This window comes from Prosopis cineraria, unplaced genomic scaffold (genome assembly GCF_029017545.1).
Source record: "Prosopis cineraria cultivar Desert tree isolate PC_DT_omini unplaced genomic scaffold, ASM2901754v1 PC7, whole genome shotgun sequence".
Classification (NCBI taxonomy): Eukaryota; Viridiplantae; Streptophyta; class Magnoliopsida; order Fabales; family Fabaceae; genus Prosopis; species Prosopis cineraria.
Genome location: NW_026555338.1, coordinates 29,208,853 through 29,227,571, shown reverse-complemented (window position 1 = coordinate 29,227,571; position 18,719 = coordinate 29,208,853). Strand labels below are relative to the sequence as shown.

Genomic DNA, 18,719 nt, shown 5'->3' with positions numbered 1-18,719 from the left:
TAAGATTATTTAAAAACAACCCTAAGTTAAAGAAAGCTTTGACAATTTTTAGACAAACAGAGAATATCTGAAACATCATTATTTGGATGAAGCACCAACATTATTCTTTCCTCAATTGATACAGTCAATGCTATTTACAACTTTTATTCCTTACCTGTCAAATAGCATTATCATATCTGATTTGATAACTTTTCACAACTTCAAGGTACGCCAATTGTCCCACATTTACCATTGTGATTTAACTGATGAAATTCCAATATTCACGATGTCATAAAATATGACCTAGCTACTTCACATTATATTTATATTTATATAATACATATTTTGTCTGTCTGTTTGCTTCTCAAGTTGACCAAAGGCCATACCACCCACAAACTACCAGTAACTACCATTTTAAGATACAATAGATGAAGCATGTGATCCTTGAGCTGCTTAGAAATTTCTCGAGGAAACATGAAGGTATGCTCAAGGCCATTTACACAGAACCATACACAATCTAAGCTAACTAAATAATTTCTACTTAACTATCAACAGCACATAATTTAGGCATAACACAGCAGAACAAAATACAAGTCAAGCACAACATTTCATACCAGACTTTCGTTTGAGCCAGTAGAGTAACAACAGTGATATATTCAACCTGCTAGTTCTCCTCTACTGGTTTTTCTAGCAGTTTATTCCACACTGCTCAGTGTCCGGACCCCTGACTCGTGTTATGAAAGGATCGACCCGGACCCATAACAGTGAGAAGATGGAAGCGAGCAGAATGGACCAGACCACCACAATGGTTGGGGTTCGGTTCTGGCGGCCCATGAGACCTTTGAGGAAAGGGTAGAGATGGATGATCACCCAAAATGCAAAGAAAAGCTTACCGAATAGTGGACCCCATGACTGGTAGCCACTATTGATGGCATAGGAGATCCCAGCAACCACCCCAACCATGTTTATGATGAGAAGTGTTGTGGGTGGAATCAAAAGGGTTGTCCATTTGAACATGTATAATTCGGCAAAGTCTCCGTCTTCGTCAGATGCCTTGGAGGTAACCGTGAAGTTGGTGTCAATTCCAGCAAGCACTTTGAGTAAACCTTGGAAGACAGCAAAAAGATGGGATGAAACACCACCTATGACCCAAAATTGTTCATTTCTCCACCACTCATCAATTCCAACACCACTCCACCTCATCTCAAGGATACCCGTCGCAAAAATGGAAATGAAGAGAGAGATAAACCATATACTTGCAATGTTACTGATCTGTAAGCAAAAGCAAAATCAGTCAGACTTGGAACATTGTTAACACAAAAAACCAGGTTTTGAAAAGTTCTGGAGCATTCAGTTTGAGAAATCTTTTTGAATCCCTAGAAATGTTGCATTTCCCATGTTTGGTTCAGGTTTTAGAAAACGTTCCCAGGAAACAACATTCTTGGGAGAGTTTAATTCTTGTAAGAGAAAACTATTTTCTGTAAGGGATCACTTGATGCAGATAAATCAGAAAAAGCAATTCTCTGAAAGGGAAAATAATCCTGTTTAAAATATTGATACATCACTTCGCTATAACACACCACAAAGATAGATGATCTCAGCAAATCTTCACATGACAAGTCATAACATTTGATAATTATGATTAATATTAATTGATATCAGGTGATGTTTCTTCCACACACTCTTTTTCCCTATTATTTTTCTCTTCTAAGGAAAAATTTCTCACCTAACATCGGTTTAAAGCCAGAAATCCAAAAAACTGGTTACCAAGAATTTATAATTTTGGAGAAATAACAGACCTGGGGAATGATGAACTTGTTTGTTAGAAGACAGACAGCAGGCAAGGTACAGTACATGAGAAGGGGAATGGCAGTGACTGGATAGATTGTGGTGTTCACATATGCAAACCTCTCAAGCCATTTGAGCCTTCCACTATAACCATACCAGATGGGGCAGTGCCGACTAAAAAGGATTTCCACAGAACCTAGAGCCCACCGAAGCACTTGGTTCAGACGGTCAGAAAGATTGATAGGAGCAGAACCCTTAAATGCTGGGCGCTTTGGTATGCAGTATATTGACCGCCAACCACGGGCATGCATCTTAAATCCTGTTAGAATATCTTCCGTAACAGATCCATAGATCCATCCTATCTGTTAAAAAGAACGCAGCTCATGATTACATTTGAGATGATTAACTGCAAACTATTAACAGAAATGCTAATAATTAAATAATGATCGACATGCAAAGAATCCAGCCCACCCTATGTTACAATATCACTCTTTCTTTCTTTTTTTTTTTTTTTAATGCAAGACTGATGGAATCATACCATGGAAAATAAGGCCGGCCACATTTCCATGCATTGACTAGATAAGCAAAGTTCTAATGATCCAGGTTGAGCCCATAAACTTTATCCCCTTCAATATAATAAATCAAGAAAAAAAATATGGGGAAAAACTATGCCTCATGAGAAAGATCACACATTATATAGAAGGTGAGGTTCAGATTCCAAAACTCATCCATAACTTCCATAAATTTTTTGCAGAAGAAGAGGATTAGGTAACATATAAGCAATTATCAACATAGAGACAAGTTGTACTGCAGTCATGCTTAGGCAAACCCATCCCTAGTCCCTCATTCTCACGCCAAAGCACATGGGTCAATTCCATGCAAGACCAACTCATTCAACAAGCTCAAACCAAACCACAAAAGACCAACTAGGATGCTTAGATTTACATTTCCATCACGTGAAATGTTATTAAGCGCAATATTGCCAATATAAAAACCATGTGTGATTTACTGGATGCGTTATCTTCAAATTCACCAACTTGTTAGTCATATATGGCACAAACTAAAGCAATTGGGAACAGAAAGAAAACAGATGAAACATCAAACATCACCTCACTTCCCCAATCTGTTTTGTCCTCGTAACCACAGCTGATAACATGAATAGCCTCCTTAAGAAGATTATCAGGAGTAGCAGACTGGGGAACACCGCCATTCTCCATAAGTGTGGAAGCAACAAATACAGCCGACTGACCAAACCTTTTCTCAAGGCTCATTTGGGACATAAGTAGTGACTTCTCATCATCAAATCCAGCACCTAAATATAAAGTTGTACAAGAGATCCTTTAAGAGCAGCTAAGTAACCAAATATCAAAATCCTTCATGCAGAGTATGAACCAAAGAGATGTACCCAAATTACAGAAAAAGAATGCAGGGTTTAAATAAATATGATTTCACTGATGGACTGGCTAGAGTTGGGGTAAAATCTCTGAAGTGCTTCCTATCAAGTTCTCAGACAAACACAAGTGGAAAAAATTCTTTTGGAGACCAAATTGTGGGTGCTGAAAAGTTGAAAAATGCCCATCTGCCATGGTTTTTTATTAGGAATCTTAATAGCAAACACCTGAAATCAGCACTCAACTTGTGCAATTAAATTAATAATGGCAGTAAAGTTAAAGGTCCCTTGTCTGTTGAATAAAGAATACAAGAATGGAATCGCAAAAAATAGATACAATCTTGATGACTAAACGTGAGAATTGCATTGGAAAAAAAAGACTAATGTGACCAAAACAGTTGAAATGTAGACCATATATTAATTCACATATAAAAGATAGCTGAAGGCTTACCTTCCACTCCTTCTTCTATATCTTCAAGATTGTATATGGGGATGGTTGGGTCAACATGCTTGCTAGATTTTTTCTTGTCTGAGCCTTTCTTACTAGATTTTGAGCTCTTCTTTCGACTTCCACCACAAAATGAAGACAGCAATCCTGGCTTTTTATGTTTGGTTTGAGAGGAGGTTCATAACCATACAACGCAGTTCTGTTGAAGACACATCCAGTGCCCACATAAACAGGGCCTTGAATCCCATCCAAGCCTCTCAAGTTTATCTGTCATGCAGAACAACATGAAAGGGGTAATAAGTATCACCTACTAAGCATGGAAGGTGATATTTCAACAATGTCAAATGCCAGCATCACCATGACACACTGCAGACAAGCATAGAAAACAAGGGGGAAAACACAGTGCAGAAATATACGTATGGAAGAACAGGTAAAAGACTCCTCATCACACATCATTGTTGCCCCCGTTTATTATTGTTCATTTCAACGAAATTTATAAAATGTTATTTCTAAGCATTATAAAAAATAGTTTTCCAGTCTTAATGAGGCAGGAATTAATGTCATTCAAAGTACACAAGCACACATGCAGACACATACGTACATATGTATGCATGCATGTGCGCCTGTATGCATTATTAAAATTAAAATTTTATTTTCTACATTTGTTTATGTCTAGAACTTTTGTCTATCTTGCTAGGGCTTGAGGCACAATGAAGCTCTTCTAAATGAACACAGATCCTTAACATAGTGTATAGTTATTGCATTACCTGTTCACAACTCACAATGACAAACCAAACATAAAAGACCTAATCTACACAAGGCTCAATCAAGGAAAAAAGATAATTCACTGTTACCAAGGGGAAAAACATTTTTCTGGTTGGGGCTGACATCATTGAGGAGAATCTCAGAGAAGATGGTTGAAAAAAAAAAGGAAGGGGGGAAGAGGGTGGAGAAGGAGAAAGATCCCTCAGAAAGCCAAGCATCAACATATTGGGGGCATGAAGAATGGTTTGGTTCCTCAACCTCTGCAACAAACATTGCTAAGAGGGAGCTCCAACTTTTTCAAGTTAAATTGCATGCTCCTCCTTCTGATTACTAAACTTTTCCTCACCGGGAGTCTGAGATTCCATTATCCCCAACCCCCACCCAAACAGAGTCTCAGACTTAAAAACAACTTCACCCACTTCTTATGCAGTAGAGACATGTCAGGATAAAAAAAAAAACTAATATCTAAATATATATCTCCTCTTAAGGAGGTAGTCGAAGTTTTTTCTGAATGCTTTTGTTGCACAAGTAATATAGACGCCTTGCTATTTCAGCTTTGCTGGAAAATGACATCCAGCACTTAAAATACAAAGCTACAGAAGTAGTATTTTTCTCCAGTAAGAGTAGAAGTGGATATTTAAAGGAGAAGTTTCAAGAATTAAGACTTAAATACATGATACATGCCAAGAAGGATCACAAAATGTAACCAAATGCACCAAGAACAATAAATAACATGCCATGTATATCAACACCAGTAACTGAAATCAGGCATTGCTAAATAACAGAGAACAAATAAATATGTTGCCATAAGATACTTACATCAAAGAAAACTGTATTACGATTGGCATATCGATCATTCCTATCAATACCATCAAACCTCTGCGGAAACTGCACATAGCAAACATGTTTCCCAAGGTTTGGATCCATCATAAAGCACATGGCTTCCCTCAAGGCTTTGCTGTTGTTTATGTAGTGATCACAATCAAGATTCAGCAGAAAAGGTCCATTTGTGAGGACAGCTGAAACTCGAACCTGGAACAATTATTTCAATCATTGTTAGTGAGAGAAGTGTCAAAAGGTGAGTAACTCTTATATTTTCAGTTGCAAATACTCACAAGGGCATTCATAGCACCAGCCTTCTTGTGATGTTGGAATCCTGGACGCTTTTCACGAGAAACATAGACTAAACGCGGAAGTTCATTGCCCTCTGTGTCAAGCCCTCCACTTTGGCCCAAGAAAACCTACAGATGGAGAATGCAGCTTAGTGGTTTAACAATACACTTGCAAAAATGTGAGTTGTAACATCCTTGGCATTTCAATTAAATTTTATCGATGCATAGAATAAGACTTTTACATATTTGATTGACTATAAAGTTAGAAACATAATACAAGTACCCTTGAAAAGAGCAGGATATAGAAACAACTTTAGGAATTTATTCAAAAATTAATAATTAAAGCATAACAAGCTGTCCAAAGCCATCTATCTTTCTTCACAGAAGAAATCAATCAAGCAAAAGAAGAAAACTACTTGGATCATTCCAGGATGATCTCTGGTGTTGTTTCCAGGCCATGGAGTGCCATCTTGCATTACCCATCCTTCCTCTGGAATTTTCTGTGCCTTCGCAACAAGTGCATTAATACGAACTTTAAACTCTTCATATTCTCTCTGTGAAGAAGAGAAGCAAGTAATCATAAAAAGACACCCTTAAGGAATTCCAACACTCAATTTATTTATGCATGTGCATGTACAGAGTAGTGTAGTCCAATTAATAGGTCACACTCTTACCTTCATGGCTCTACGATCTTTAACAAATGATGTTTGAATCTTGTCTTTCAAGTAGTCAATCTTCTGTGTAAAGTACCACTCTGGTGCCCGAGGTTCAATATTATATTTTTTGCTGAAAGGAACCCATTTCCTTGCAAATTCTGCTGTCTCTGAAAGAGCTTCAAATGTTAGCATAGCAGCACCATCATCAGAGACATAGCAAGAGACCTTATCCACGGGATAATCAACTGCAAGTATAGATAGTACAGTATTTGCAGTCACAAGTGGAGGCTCCTTTAATGGGTCAACAGTACTGACAAAAATATCAACAGCTGCTAGCTGCGATGGTTCCCCTTCCCGGTCATATCTGCAACTCACACAAATTTAGTATCAAAAGAATATCGAAATGAAAATAGAGAGAGAATCCAGACATCTAAAATTTTTACCTCAGGGCCAATCTGTCGAGATATGTTTCACGGTTTACCGGTAACCACTTAGGGAATTGATCCAATATCCAGGAAATGGCAAACCAAATCTCACATATAACTGATACCAACCACAATGCATATGCATTGTGCACAGGATTTGTTATTCGGTAATGCAAGAAAAAGCAGAGGATAATCAGCCGCAGAATGATGACCATACGGTATGGATTTATCCTAGATGATGGAATTGAAACTTTTCTGGAAAGGGGTTGCCGAGCCTCATCATTTCTGCAACACAGATAATATACACAAGTGACTAAATTGAATGACTTTGGTTAATAAGCATGCAATTGTCAACTACACATACAACATCTTGATTACAAACACTCCAGGGTGAGTCATTATATACCAAAATATGGAAATAAACCGTGCATGGCTTTAAAAAATCCACTTGGAAGTTGCAACCAAGATTTATCACTCATGATCTAAGAAAGAAGATACTCACAATAAGGAATCGTCCACAAGCACATCAGTACTAGCATCAATATCTCCAGCTCCTCTCTCAGAAGCAGCTTGGCCTGTGCTCATTGGAACAACATTCTTTTCCTGCTTCATCTTCCAACCATCAACCCTTTCTTTCCAAGCTACATTGCCCAATCCTGGATCCACAGCCCTAATATTTGCTGCAAGAAAAATACAAGATTGTATCTCAAGTTACTATTAGATAGCTACATGAGGAAACAAAGCAATATATGTGCATAATAAATGAGAATAATTGCAACAAGAGGGAGTAGAAAAGTTACGTGATTGATTAACATCAGATGAATATGGAAGACAATGGACACGCTTCCCACCACCAACTCCAGGGGATGCCATTGAAAGCCTCTCAGGTGAGGCTGCAGATAATTCTCCGGAAACCTGAAATTGAAGGTTCATGAAAATAAAACAACTAAAATATCATTAAAGGATCTTTGCCATATGTGGTTGAAAGAGAAAGCGCATTGTCCCCCCACCCCCCAAAAAGAGAGAGAGAGAGAGAGAAGAAAATAATATCAGAAGGTAAGGTTAGGAAGCTAAATGAATGACCTCTTGCCCACTAGTTAGCAAAGGAATGTGGTTGTGAGAAACTTCTTTATCATAATTTGGAGCACTAATCTCCTCTGCCCGCCCATAGGTCATCTGCCAACTTAGCATGCGCTCTGAAATTTTTTGCTTTTGGTTCTGATTCTCTGAATCATAATTCAGGTCACTAGCACCATCATCAACAACACCATCCTCCTCCCCGTCTCCAAGAATTGCAGGACTTCCTGGAATCAATTAGGAAAATAATCATGGGAGTCACAAAATAGCAGCTCCTAAAAAATTAAGGGCATTGCCTTTTGCCCTTTCTTTCTTTCTTTCTTTTTTTGCCTGATTACAGGGTATTGCAAATCAAAACAGAAGTTGTGGCATCAAGATATACCCACAAGTAACATGAAGCTAACAGGAAAGTTAACTAAGGTGAACTAGAGTGGGAAAAGAAACTTCCTTAGCAAATACTGACCCAAATATGCTATGAATTTGTTTTGAAGTCTGCACTCTATGCATAAAAGACCTCAGAATAAGTTTATTACTGAGAACCAAGTCCCTTCTGATCCCCACTGATCAATTTCACACATAGTATAAAGCACCAGTGCAAGCCCCCTTATTCAATGAATCCCAATCTCATAGGTAAGTAAAGCCAATATAGCCTAAGCAGTGGACACATTGTTCCAACTTCAGCTAAAGAATCTGATATATGACATTGAGATAGAATGATTTCTTCAAATTGCAACACTTTCTGGTATACCCATCCCAACAGCGAATGACTCTAGCATTATATCTATGAAGAGTCGTCAAAATTAACAATCACTAGACAACATTATATAGAGTCTATTACCTTTGTGTCTCTTGTACCGGGTTTTGCACTGGGGGCAAGACTGATTTCCATCCTTCCTTTCATACTCATAGCACGGCCTGCAAACAGGAAAAGCACAAACATCGCAAGCAATGAATGGTTCACCATCCACAGTCTTCCCAACATTATCACCACATATCTGGCAGACTTGGGCACCCAATGCCGTCTTAGGCTTTGCCTGATCGCATATGTATAACCAAAAAAAAAAAAAAAAGTTAGTAAACCAGGTATTGAAACTTGAAAGTGTTATGGAGAATCAATCAACAGTAAGTGCAACCAAACAAGGAATAACTTTATAACATTTGAGGGAACAGATGGAAAATATGAAGTACTCTCACCCCAGCTTCCCCTTCTGACTCCATAAGCTACTACTTTTCTCTAAGGGATCAAATGATAGTCCAAGCTCAATAAGTTATATAATTGCAGAGAAAATCAATTTGGAAGCATTCTCTCTTGCAGAAATGAAAGCAGCTCCTTTTGTTCCTGTAGAAAAGGAAGCTCGATCAGACCCTAAAACAGTTTTCTACCATCCAACAAGCAATTTCAACAGTGGAAAAGTATAGATCTTTGAAGTTAAGATCAATTACAGAAAAATGTCGGATGAATGAAACGAAACATGAGAAATTAAACCACAAAAGAGTTGGTATGCATGACAGAAATAACAAATTGCTTTTCCCAGTGAAATTTACTTCACACACAATATTCATCATCAATCAAGCCTCAAGTTCTTGCTAGCGTTCAAACTTAGAAGTTGACTCCATTTTCATTCCCTAGCTTTCCCCAGCAGCCAAATATTTCAGTATAACACTTTAAAGGCGCAAATTGCCTCAAAAAAGCAAACTTAACCACCGATCAACCGCAAAACAGATAAAAGACCCAGATTGTGAGAAGCCCCACAAGGATTTTTCGACAATGAAGCCAAATAAACGAAAATAAAGAGACGAAGAAAGTGTAGAGTCATCCTAGTTCAGCAATTCTTATCAAGAACTGAGATACAACTCATACGACGTTCACGAGGAGTCATCAATTAAAGACCAAAACCGCATTGACTAACCGTGAGAGGGAAATCATAGAGACCTGGCTTACCCTTTCGTGGAGATGTAATGGAAATCCGCAAAATACAGAAAAACGGCTTAGAGTAAGGAGACCACACCGCCGACAGCTTTCAGTGAGCGGAACCAGAGAAACACATTTCATACACAAGGTCACAAACCATATCTTACTTCCCCAACATTTATTCTCTTAAAATTAAAAAATGAATTTTTGTGTATTTATTTATTTGATAGTAGCGACGTAGATTGATTTACTATTTATTATTTATTTTTAAGTTTGTTGAGTACAGAACTAAAAAGCAGCGTGGGCAGTGGGCAGACAAGGTCGCAACAGCTGGGGTTTTCAATTTGACAAGGACATTGCCTGAATCTGAGCTGTTGCCCTGCGAGCGTGTGTGGACATTGATTGGCCAATCAAAATTTGCCATGTCACTCACATGGTCTAACGTTACACGGCTTTGTTGTTGGATGAAAAGTGAAAACTTTTCCATAAACTTCTTTGTTTATCTCCCAGGATTAAAGAAAGGTCATGTGAGTGGAAAGATAATAATAGACACAAACACATAAAAGTTGATGGAAAAATTATTTTTACTCTTTGTGGATAAAGCTTTTTTTATGAAGTTCTATGAAATCATAGCATGTTTGCGTGCATCATAAGGGTACGTATGAAGGATTTTTTTTGGTAAACAACGATATATTTTTCTATTAATTTCATTTTGTTTAAAAAGTAATTTAATTGTGGTTTAAACTTTAATTCTCTTCATAAAATTTACCAACTACTCAACATGTTGGCTAAAATTAAAATTATATTTCTATTTACTGAAAATTAATTAACCTTTTCATATTTTTATTTTATCAAGTAACTAATGAATTTTCTTTTCATGAGAATGGCTTGAGTTTAGAGAGAAAAAATATGGGGAAAAAAATAGGGAGACTGTCATTTGGAACACTTGTAAGAGGATTCTTGTTACTTTGACCCAATGAAACAATGACTCGTTTTGAAATTTATTGTCATGATTTATTGTATTGATTTTTTTCGAGTGAGGATCAAAATGTTTATAATTATCTTATAAGGGACACAGATATCACTCTACAAAATATACAATAGGTTGAGGATAAACAGTGTCATATCCTCTCTAGTAGCATATGTTAGTCATGAACAAAACTTTTTTTTTTTTTTGCTTACGCATGCGATATCCTAGACAAACCATCTTTTAGGTATAACAATGGCCCAAACTAATCCAGATTCGCTTATGGTCAGGCACCTCAAAAGGTGGGAGAGCTAGCCAAAGAACATTTTTCCATACCTAAGTAGAGATCGAACCCCTGACACTTGGTTAAGGTCATGAACAAAACTTTAATTATAGATGTATATCAATTTTGTGGAATATTTAGTTATCTATTCTAGAAGTATTCTTATGTCACATTTCAATTTCCCACAAGTGCTTATGAGAAATGCAATAAATAGGCTGTCTTGTATTCGAGTGTTTTCATGCAATTTCTCTTTCACTTTCTTCTCACAAAAAAAAAAAACCTAATTCTATTATGATTCTATTTATATATTGTTTTCAATGATTTTGTCAAGTATCTAGTTATTTATTTTAAAAGTATCCCTATTTTACATTCCAATGAGTTCTCTTAAGAAAGGTAATAGATGGATTGTGCCTCATATCTAAAATATTTGCATGCTTTTTTCACTTTATCTCCCAAAAAATCTCTTGTGATCCTAAAGTATGTCATTTTTTATGATTTTGTGGAGTATTTAGTTGTCTATTCTAAATGTATCCTTATACCACATTCCAATGATTGATTTTGGAAAACAAGATAAATGGATCATTTTGTATCTAGAGTGTTTCCATGTGGCTTCTCTTTCACTTTTGCTCTCACAAAATCTACTAAAATCCTATGTGTATGTTGTTTTCTATGATTTTGTAAAGTATTTAGTTGTCTATTATTAAAGTATCCCTATCCTGCATTTTAAATGGTTTGCCTCATATCTAGGGTGTTTCCATGCATTTTTTTTTCTCACTTTATTTCTCACAAAATCTATCCCCGCCCTAAACTTATGTCATTTTTTATGATTTTGTGAAATATTTAGTTATCTATTCTAGATGTACCCCTATACCACATTGCAATGAATGCTTTTAGAAAACATAATAAATGGATTGCCTCATATCTAGAATGTTTCCATATAGTTTCTCTTTCACTTTATTTTCCATAAAATCTTTTATGATCCTAAATGTATGCGGTTTTCTATAACTTTTTAGAGTATTTAGTTGTCTATTCCATAAGTACCCCAATGATATATTCCAATGGGTGCTTTTGAAAAACACAATAAATAGACTGTCTTGTACCTAGAGTGTTTTCATAAGGTTTCTCTCTCACTTTATTTTTGGCGAACTCTTTTATAATCCTAAATGTATGCATTTATTATGATTTTGAGTATTTAGGTTTCTATTATAGAAGTACCCCTATGCCACATTCCAATGAGTACTTTTGGAAAATGCAATAAATGGGTCACCTTGTATCTAAAGTGTTTTCATGTGGTCTCTTTCTCATAAAATCTCTTTTGATTTTAAATGTATGTTGTTTTATATGATTCTATGGTGTATTTAGTTGTTTATTCTAAAGATACCTCTACGCCAGATTCTAATGAGTGCTTTTGAAAAATATGATAAATTGGCCATCTAGTTTCTTGAGTGTTTCCATGCATTTTTTCTCTCACTATATTTCCTGCAAATTTTTTTATGATCCAAAGTGTGTGCTGTTTTCTATGATTTTGTGGAGTATTTAGATTTCTATTCTTTTTTTTGGGTAAAAAATTAGATTTCTATTCTAGATGTACCCTTTTGCCACATTCCAATAAGTGCTATTGAAAAATGCAATAAATGGGTTGCTTTGTAATTAAAGTGTTTTCATGTAGTGTCCTTCTTACTTTATTTCCCATAAAATCTATTCTAATCTCAAATGTATGTCATTTTCTATAATTCTGTGAAGTATTTAGTAGTATATTTTAGAAGTACTCTCATGCCACATTCTAAGGAGTACTTTTGGGAAAATACGATAAATGAGCCACCTTGTATTTTGAGTGTTTTTATTTAGTTTCTAGAGTATTTTCATGCACTTTTTCTCTCATTTTCTTCCCCACAAAACCTAATTCTATTAGGATCTTACGTATATGTTGTTTTCGACGATTTTGTTGAGTATTTAGTTGTCTATTATAAAAGTATCCATATTTTACATTTCACTGGGTTCTCTTAAGAAAGGTAATAAATGAGCCACCTTATATCCAAAGTGTTTGCATGCTTTTTTCACTTTATTTTCCAAAAAATGTGTTATGATCCTAAAGTATGTCGCTTTTTTTTTTTTTTATGACTTCACATTCCAACGAGTGCTCTTGGAGAACATAATAAATGGACATCCTCAAATCTAGAATATTTCCATGCCGTTACTCCTTCGCTTTGCTTCTGATGAAATATCTTCTGCCACATGACTCTCTCTTGCATTCTATTTAGCACATTCCATATGAAACTATTTTTCATTCATCCACCATTCATCTAGTTGTCAGATGAAATTTTCTGGTATATCGTCCATGCATGAAAAATATTTGAAGAAATGAAAGCATTAATTAAATACCTGCATTGGGTAAGTCATCAACATGTGTGGACAAAATAGAGAGATAAAATATTCTAACATTTAATAAAGGTAAAATGATAAATATGAATATAATAATCATTGAACTATTTTATAAATATGATCAAAATAAATACTACCCGTCATATAAACAGGATGGGAGGACTATTTAGTTACTCTAGAAATCTGTTTGCTCAAGTTTTCTTACAAACGATTTATTTAGAGTTGTACTTTGATACCGGGGCATTTGCAGACCCTGCAACATCACCTTGCTTTCTATCTTTCTTGTTTTGGTACTGTTGTTTTTGTTTCTTAATATTAGTTGACTGTTTACCGCAAAAAATAAAATCCTATCTATAAACATATATTTTAAACAACTATGAACTATTTATTTAATTTATAAATAAAATCATAAATTCAACGAGATTATTTTCACCAATATGCGATGAGTACAGTGCAAATGAGTAATGAGACTTGGGAGCTGGGCTGATCCATTTAGAAATTGCCTAGATGTCTTTTGGGCCCTTGGACTTGGATCCCTCCCTCACCGTTTTTCAATCAACACACTAACAGATAATTTACAACACAGACACACAGACACACACCCACAAGCTGCAACTTTAATAAATGTAGTGTAGTTGTATTGTAAAGTTTGTCAAATTACTGTAAATTTACAATAACATATATGGTAGTCTGATATTTCTTTTATTTTTTATTTTTTATATGTTGAAAGATCACATGTAATCCAGAAAAAAGAGAGAAAGAGAGACGTGTGATCCATTATAAAAGATAAGTAGTTGATAAAATAACTATATTGAAAATAAATGTAAGACCTGAAATAAAATTATAAATTTAATTTAAACAAGGTGTAAGAAGAAGTAGGTATACAACCTAGTGAATTTTTTTTTTCAGAATTTAATTTATACAAAATAAAAAATATTAAATTAAATTAGTTGTTGTTTCTATTTTTTATATGTATAAGATAATAAATTATAGAATAAAATATAAATAAAAATAAAAATAATAAAGATAGACTATTTTATTGTTTAAATTTTAATTTAAGTGGAGATAATACATCATAAAATAATAAATTAATTTTTATAGTTTTAATACATGCATGGTAACAAATTTTAAAATAATTTATGTGGAAATAAAACAAGTTTGGGTATATTCTTAATATGGAATGGGCGAAACATCATTCAAGCGGTAAACACACACACACACACACACACACACACACACACGAACCTCTAAGAGGTATAACAAATAGGAACTAAATTCAGATCGTTCTTCCTTTTCACTGTGGAACCAAAAGACTCATCCATGTTCAAATCCTCAGGCTTCATACCTTGTGGAAGTTTCCAATCAAAATGGTAAAGCAAGTTAGAGAGTGACAATTCTATAACAGGTATAGCAAATGTGACTCCAGGACAGATCCTTCTTCCAGCACCAAATGGGATGTACTCAAAGCTAGAACCTTTGAAGTTGTAATCAACCATTGTATCAAGAAACCTCTTAGGTTCAAATCTCTCTGGTTTTTTCCAATACTTGGGATCTCTTCCAATGGCCCAAGCATTAATTATAATCTTTGTCTTAGGAGGTATCTCATATCCATTGATTTCACAACGCTCACTGTTCTCTCTTGGAATCAACAATACTGTTGGTGAGTGTAGCCTCAGAGTTTCTTTGATGATAGCACCTAAATATTTTAACTGGTGAAGCTTTGATTCATCTACATACCCTTGGCTTCCAAAGACTCTTCTTACCTAATGAAGAACCAATAAACAAATTCTCTTAAAAGTCAATTCAATATTTTTCCTTCAATTATCGATTTACTTCGTTGAACTTTGACACAACATGATATAATTTTTATAATTTATTGAGTTAAAAAATTATATAAATTGAATTGTGTTGGGTCAAAAAACTATAAAGACTGGTTTAATTATTTTGAGTTTAGAAAATATACATTGGAACTGAGTTGTCCTCAATCAAAATTCATTTAATAATTGATAATTGAGAAAAAGATCAATTTAAGATCAAAAGTTATATTTTTTTTCTTGTAAATTTTCAAATCAATATGAATAAATAACTAATCCAGTATCCTAACTAAGAATCATAACAAAAACTACAAAAATATTAAGAAAACAATGAAAGTTCAATTTGTGTCTATACCTCTACTTGTGCCTCCTTCATAATCTCTGGATTTTTGAGCAATTCTGACACTGCCCACTCTATGGTACCTGCTACTGTTTCAGATCCAGCAATGAAAACATCCTGAAAAAGGGATTCATAATTATTATAATAATAATTATTATTATTAGTGCACAGTGTGAGTTCATAAAATTACAATTATATATATAACACCTGCATTTATATGACAAAGTGACACATATAAAACTAACCAAGAGAACAGCTTTAATGTTGTCAGGAGATAAGGGGATCTCAAAGTCATCGCCACTTTGAATCTTGAGAAGAACATCAACAAGATCCTCCTCTATCATCTCTCCAACGTTACTATTGCCTTTCTTTTCTTCGTGGTTTCTGATGATGTCTGCTAAGATTCTATCAGTGTCTCTCTGCACCTTCATAGCTTGAGCTCTCATCCCAGTGATGGCACTGATAAATTTCAGTGAAGGAAAGAAATCAGAAATTGAAAACCCAGTGCTTAGCTTTATCACTTGCTCTACAACCTGTAAGATACGCTCTATGTTCCGTGTCTTCTTCCCAAAAGCCGCTCTTGCAACTATAGAATTCGTGAGTGAAAAGATTTTTGGACTGAGATTCATGACAGAACCTTCATGTTCAGAGATGTTCCTCACAAGTGCTGAAACCTCTTCTTCTCTTATCCTTCTGAATGATTGAACTCTCTTTGCTGAGAAAAGCTCTAAAGTACAGATCTTTCGAAGTTGCCTCCAATAGTTTCCATACGGGGAAAAGGCGATGTCTGTGCTATTGTAACAGAAGACCTCAGAAGCAAGAAATCTGGGTCTGTTTGCAAAGATCTGATCATGTGTTTTCATGATTTCTTTGGCGTATTCTGGTGAAGACACTATGATATGAGAAAGCTGACCAAGTTGAAGGTGCATGAATGGTCCGTACTTGTCGGCAAGATTTGCGAGAGAACGGTGAGGTAGAGAGCCACCAACAAGTTGGTGTAGGTTTCCTATGAGAGGTAATTTCCATGGCCCTGGAGGAAGGGTTTTGATGGGTTTCTTGGAAAAGTAGAGTTTGTGGATCACGAGGTAGAAGAAGAAGAAGGTGATGAAGATGATGGAATATGGGATCTGTATCTCCATGTTGAAAGAATTATAATTAAAAAGTAAGGTTCAGTTTGTGTATCGAACTAATGCTTTTATAGCACGACACACTGTTTCCATCTAACAGTTTAAGAAGATGCATTGAGGTGAGTGATACATCTCAACCCAAAATTTTAAAAATATTTAATTTATGATTTTTTTTATTTCTATTTGATGTGAACTCAATACAACTCAACTCTATTTGAAGTGAACTTTTTTTATTTTTTTTTCATGTAAAAGTCAATTCACACTTATCATCCCAATACATTTTGTCTAATTTTATAACTCAACTTGAGGTGGGAATTATAATTTATAGCACGATCTCGACAATGTATTTTTGTGTGTTGATCGATCTCTCGTTGCTTAACTATGAAGTGTCATCTTGTATTTGTTTTTAATAAAAATAATGCAGTCGTTTGTGACAATAAAGTAAAATAATATAGATAATAATAAAGTAAAATGGAAGCCATCTTTACCTTGGACACTAAACTCTTTATATAGTTTATTGCCTTCTCTATCTGATCAGGCAGTGGAATCATCATTTGCTGGGCTGCACAATGATTAATTTAATCAGACCAATTAAGTTTGTATAATTTCGAGAAAATAACAAATAATAATAAAAGTCCTGATTTGAATCCGTCCATGCATGAGCGAAAGAGAAATTAAGACCTTATAGTTTTCATTTGATCTGTCATTTCCTCAATTGTCAAATTTTAGTTATACCTCGCTATTCCTCATTTTTCCTTATATATTATTAATAAAAGAAGAATCTTCTCAACGAAACCTGATTTTAGTGAAAGAAACCAATTTCTTATAATATAATGAATCAATATTTAATTTAAATATCTATTTAATGCATACATTTAATATCCGACTTTGCCTTGAATAGAATGGTTTCTGATAAAATGATACTTATAAGTAATAAATATACTTATAAAATTAGAATAAAGAATGGGATATACTTAAATTAAACAACTAAAAATACATTACAAATTACAAAATCCATACATAGAATTGATAGAATGATATTATACCAATATACGAACAAAATAAAAAAAAACCAAAAGTTAATTAGTCTTTCGTCGGGTTTAACGGCTTCGTGCTTGGTTATTAATGTTATTATAGTATGAGATATATGCATGTGGGATTGCAGCCACTGGGTTGTTCTGTTCAACGTACTGCAGCTGAACGGAAGCAATTAAATATTCAGATCGGAGTGCCCAGCAGAATCCAAGGAAGATGATAGAATATGAGACTTGTATCTCCATATATTGATAGAATGGTAATTAAAAAGTGGCAAAAAGTGTACATGTAAACTTTTAAATGTTAACATATTAATTAAATTTCAATTTTCAAAATAATAATAATTGAAATAAAGAATTATTATTTAAAACCAACCGTATTAGATGAAAAGTAAAATAAAATAAGGATTTGAATTCAATGAGTGACACGAAAACACTTATTTAATGAATGTCTTGTGTGGCACAATAAAAACAGTTTTATTTAATCAAACAATTGTTACAAATTTTGTCATGTGTATGATACTTAGAATCACCAAATCTCAAGTTTTTGAAAGGGATCGAATGTATATCAGATCCAGATTCTCTCCCTACAATCTCTCCATGCCTCTCTCCCTACGTAATATCATGCTGTCCACACACCACTTACTTGATCCAACGGGTCCTACTTTGCTGCATATATATGAGTATTAATAATTAAATGAAACGCGTGACGTTTTGCTGCATTGAAATGCCATATCTGTCAACGATAACACTTTCCCGGTGCCGCTTTCTATCGCAACCCGAGGCCACCATTCTGTGTCTTGGAGATAAACGTAGCTGTTCAACGTTGGAGAAGAGATAGATGTGGTCATTCCGTGTCGGAGAAGGAGATCAATGTTTCTTTAATTAATCACTGTTCTCAGTGCCTCTCGCCAACATCACAAGATTGAGTTTTAGGAGATGGATGCGACCGTTTCGTGTTGGAGAAGATGATGTAGTCCTACAATCGTTGGTCTCAGAACTGTTGGTGTCGGCATCACTCATCTTCATCACAGACAAGCATGGAACACACAAGAAGTCAAACTTTTGCCTCAGCAAAGCAGGAACCGTTGGATAAAGTAAGTGGTTGTGTGGACGGCAAATATCGCGTAGGGAAGGTATGGAGAGAATTTAGAGAGAAGATCTGGATTCATCATATGTTGCATATAATGAATATTTTGATTGTGATGGTTGTTTTGAAT

At 35.0% G+C, this 18,719-nt stretch overlaps 2 protein-coding genes across 2 annotated transcripts; both read right to left on the bottom strand.

The window, feature by feature from the left end:
• Window positions 1-268: 268 nt before the first annotated feature.
• Window positions 269-9,719, bottom strand: LOC129315537 (cellulose synthase A catalytic subunit 3 [UDP-forming]-like). Its single transcript, XM_054959308.1, is given in 16 exon segments — window positions 269-1,251; window positions 1,779-2,129; window positions 2,877-3,079; window positions 3,609-3,770; window positions 3,773-3,872; window positions 5,190-5,402; window positions 5,486-5,611; window positions 5,899-6,036; window positions 6,157-6,502; window positions 6,582-6,848; window positions 7,066-7,243; window positions 7,364-7,478; window positions 7,647-7,867; window positions 8,479-8,674; window positions 8,835-8,979; window positions 9,583-9,719. Coding segments are annotated over 15 exon segments (3,225 nt in total). The 5' UTR covers window positions 8,859-8,979; window positions 9,583-9,719; the 3' UTR covers window positions 269-666.
• A 4,613-nt stretch (window positions 9,720-14,332) lies between these two features.
• On the bottom strand, window positions 14,333-16,536 carry LOC129315245 (cytochrome P450 71D10-like). The gene is made up of 3 exons (XM_054958829.1): window positions 15,584-16,536; window positions 15,354-15,455; window positions 14,333-14,947 (listed from the first exon to the last, which is right to left on the bottom strand). Exons 1-3 carry the CDS (start codon window positions 16,475-16,477, stop codon window positions 14,432-14,434), a joined length of 1,512 nt encoding a protein of 503 aa, XP_054814804.1. The 5' UTR covers window positions 16,478-16,536; the 3' UTR covers window positions 14,333-14,431.
• Window positions 16,537-18,719: the final 2,183 nt, after the last annotated feature.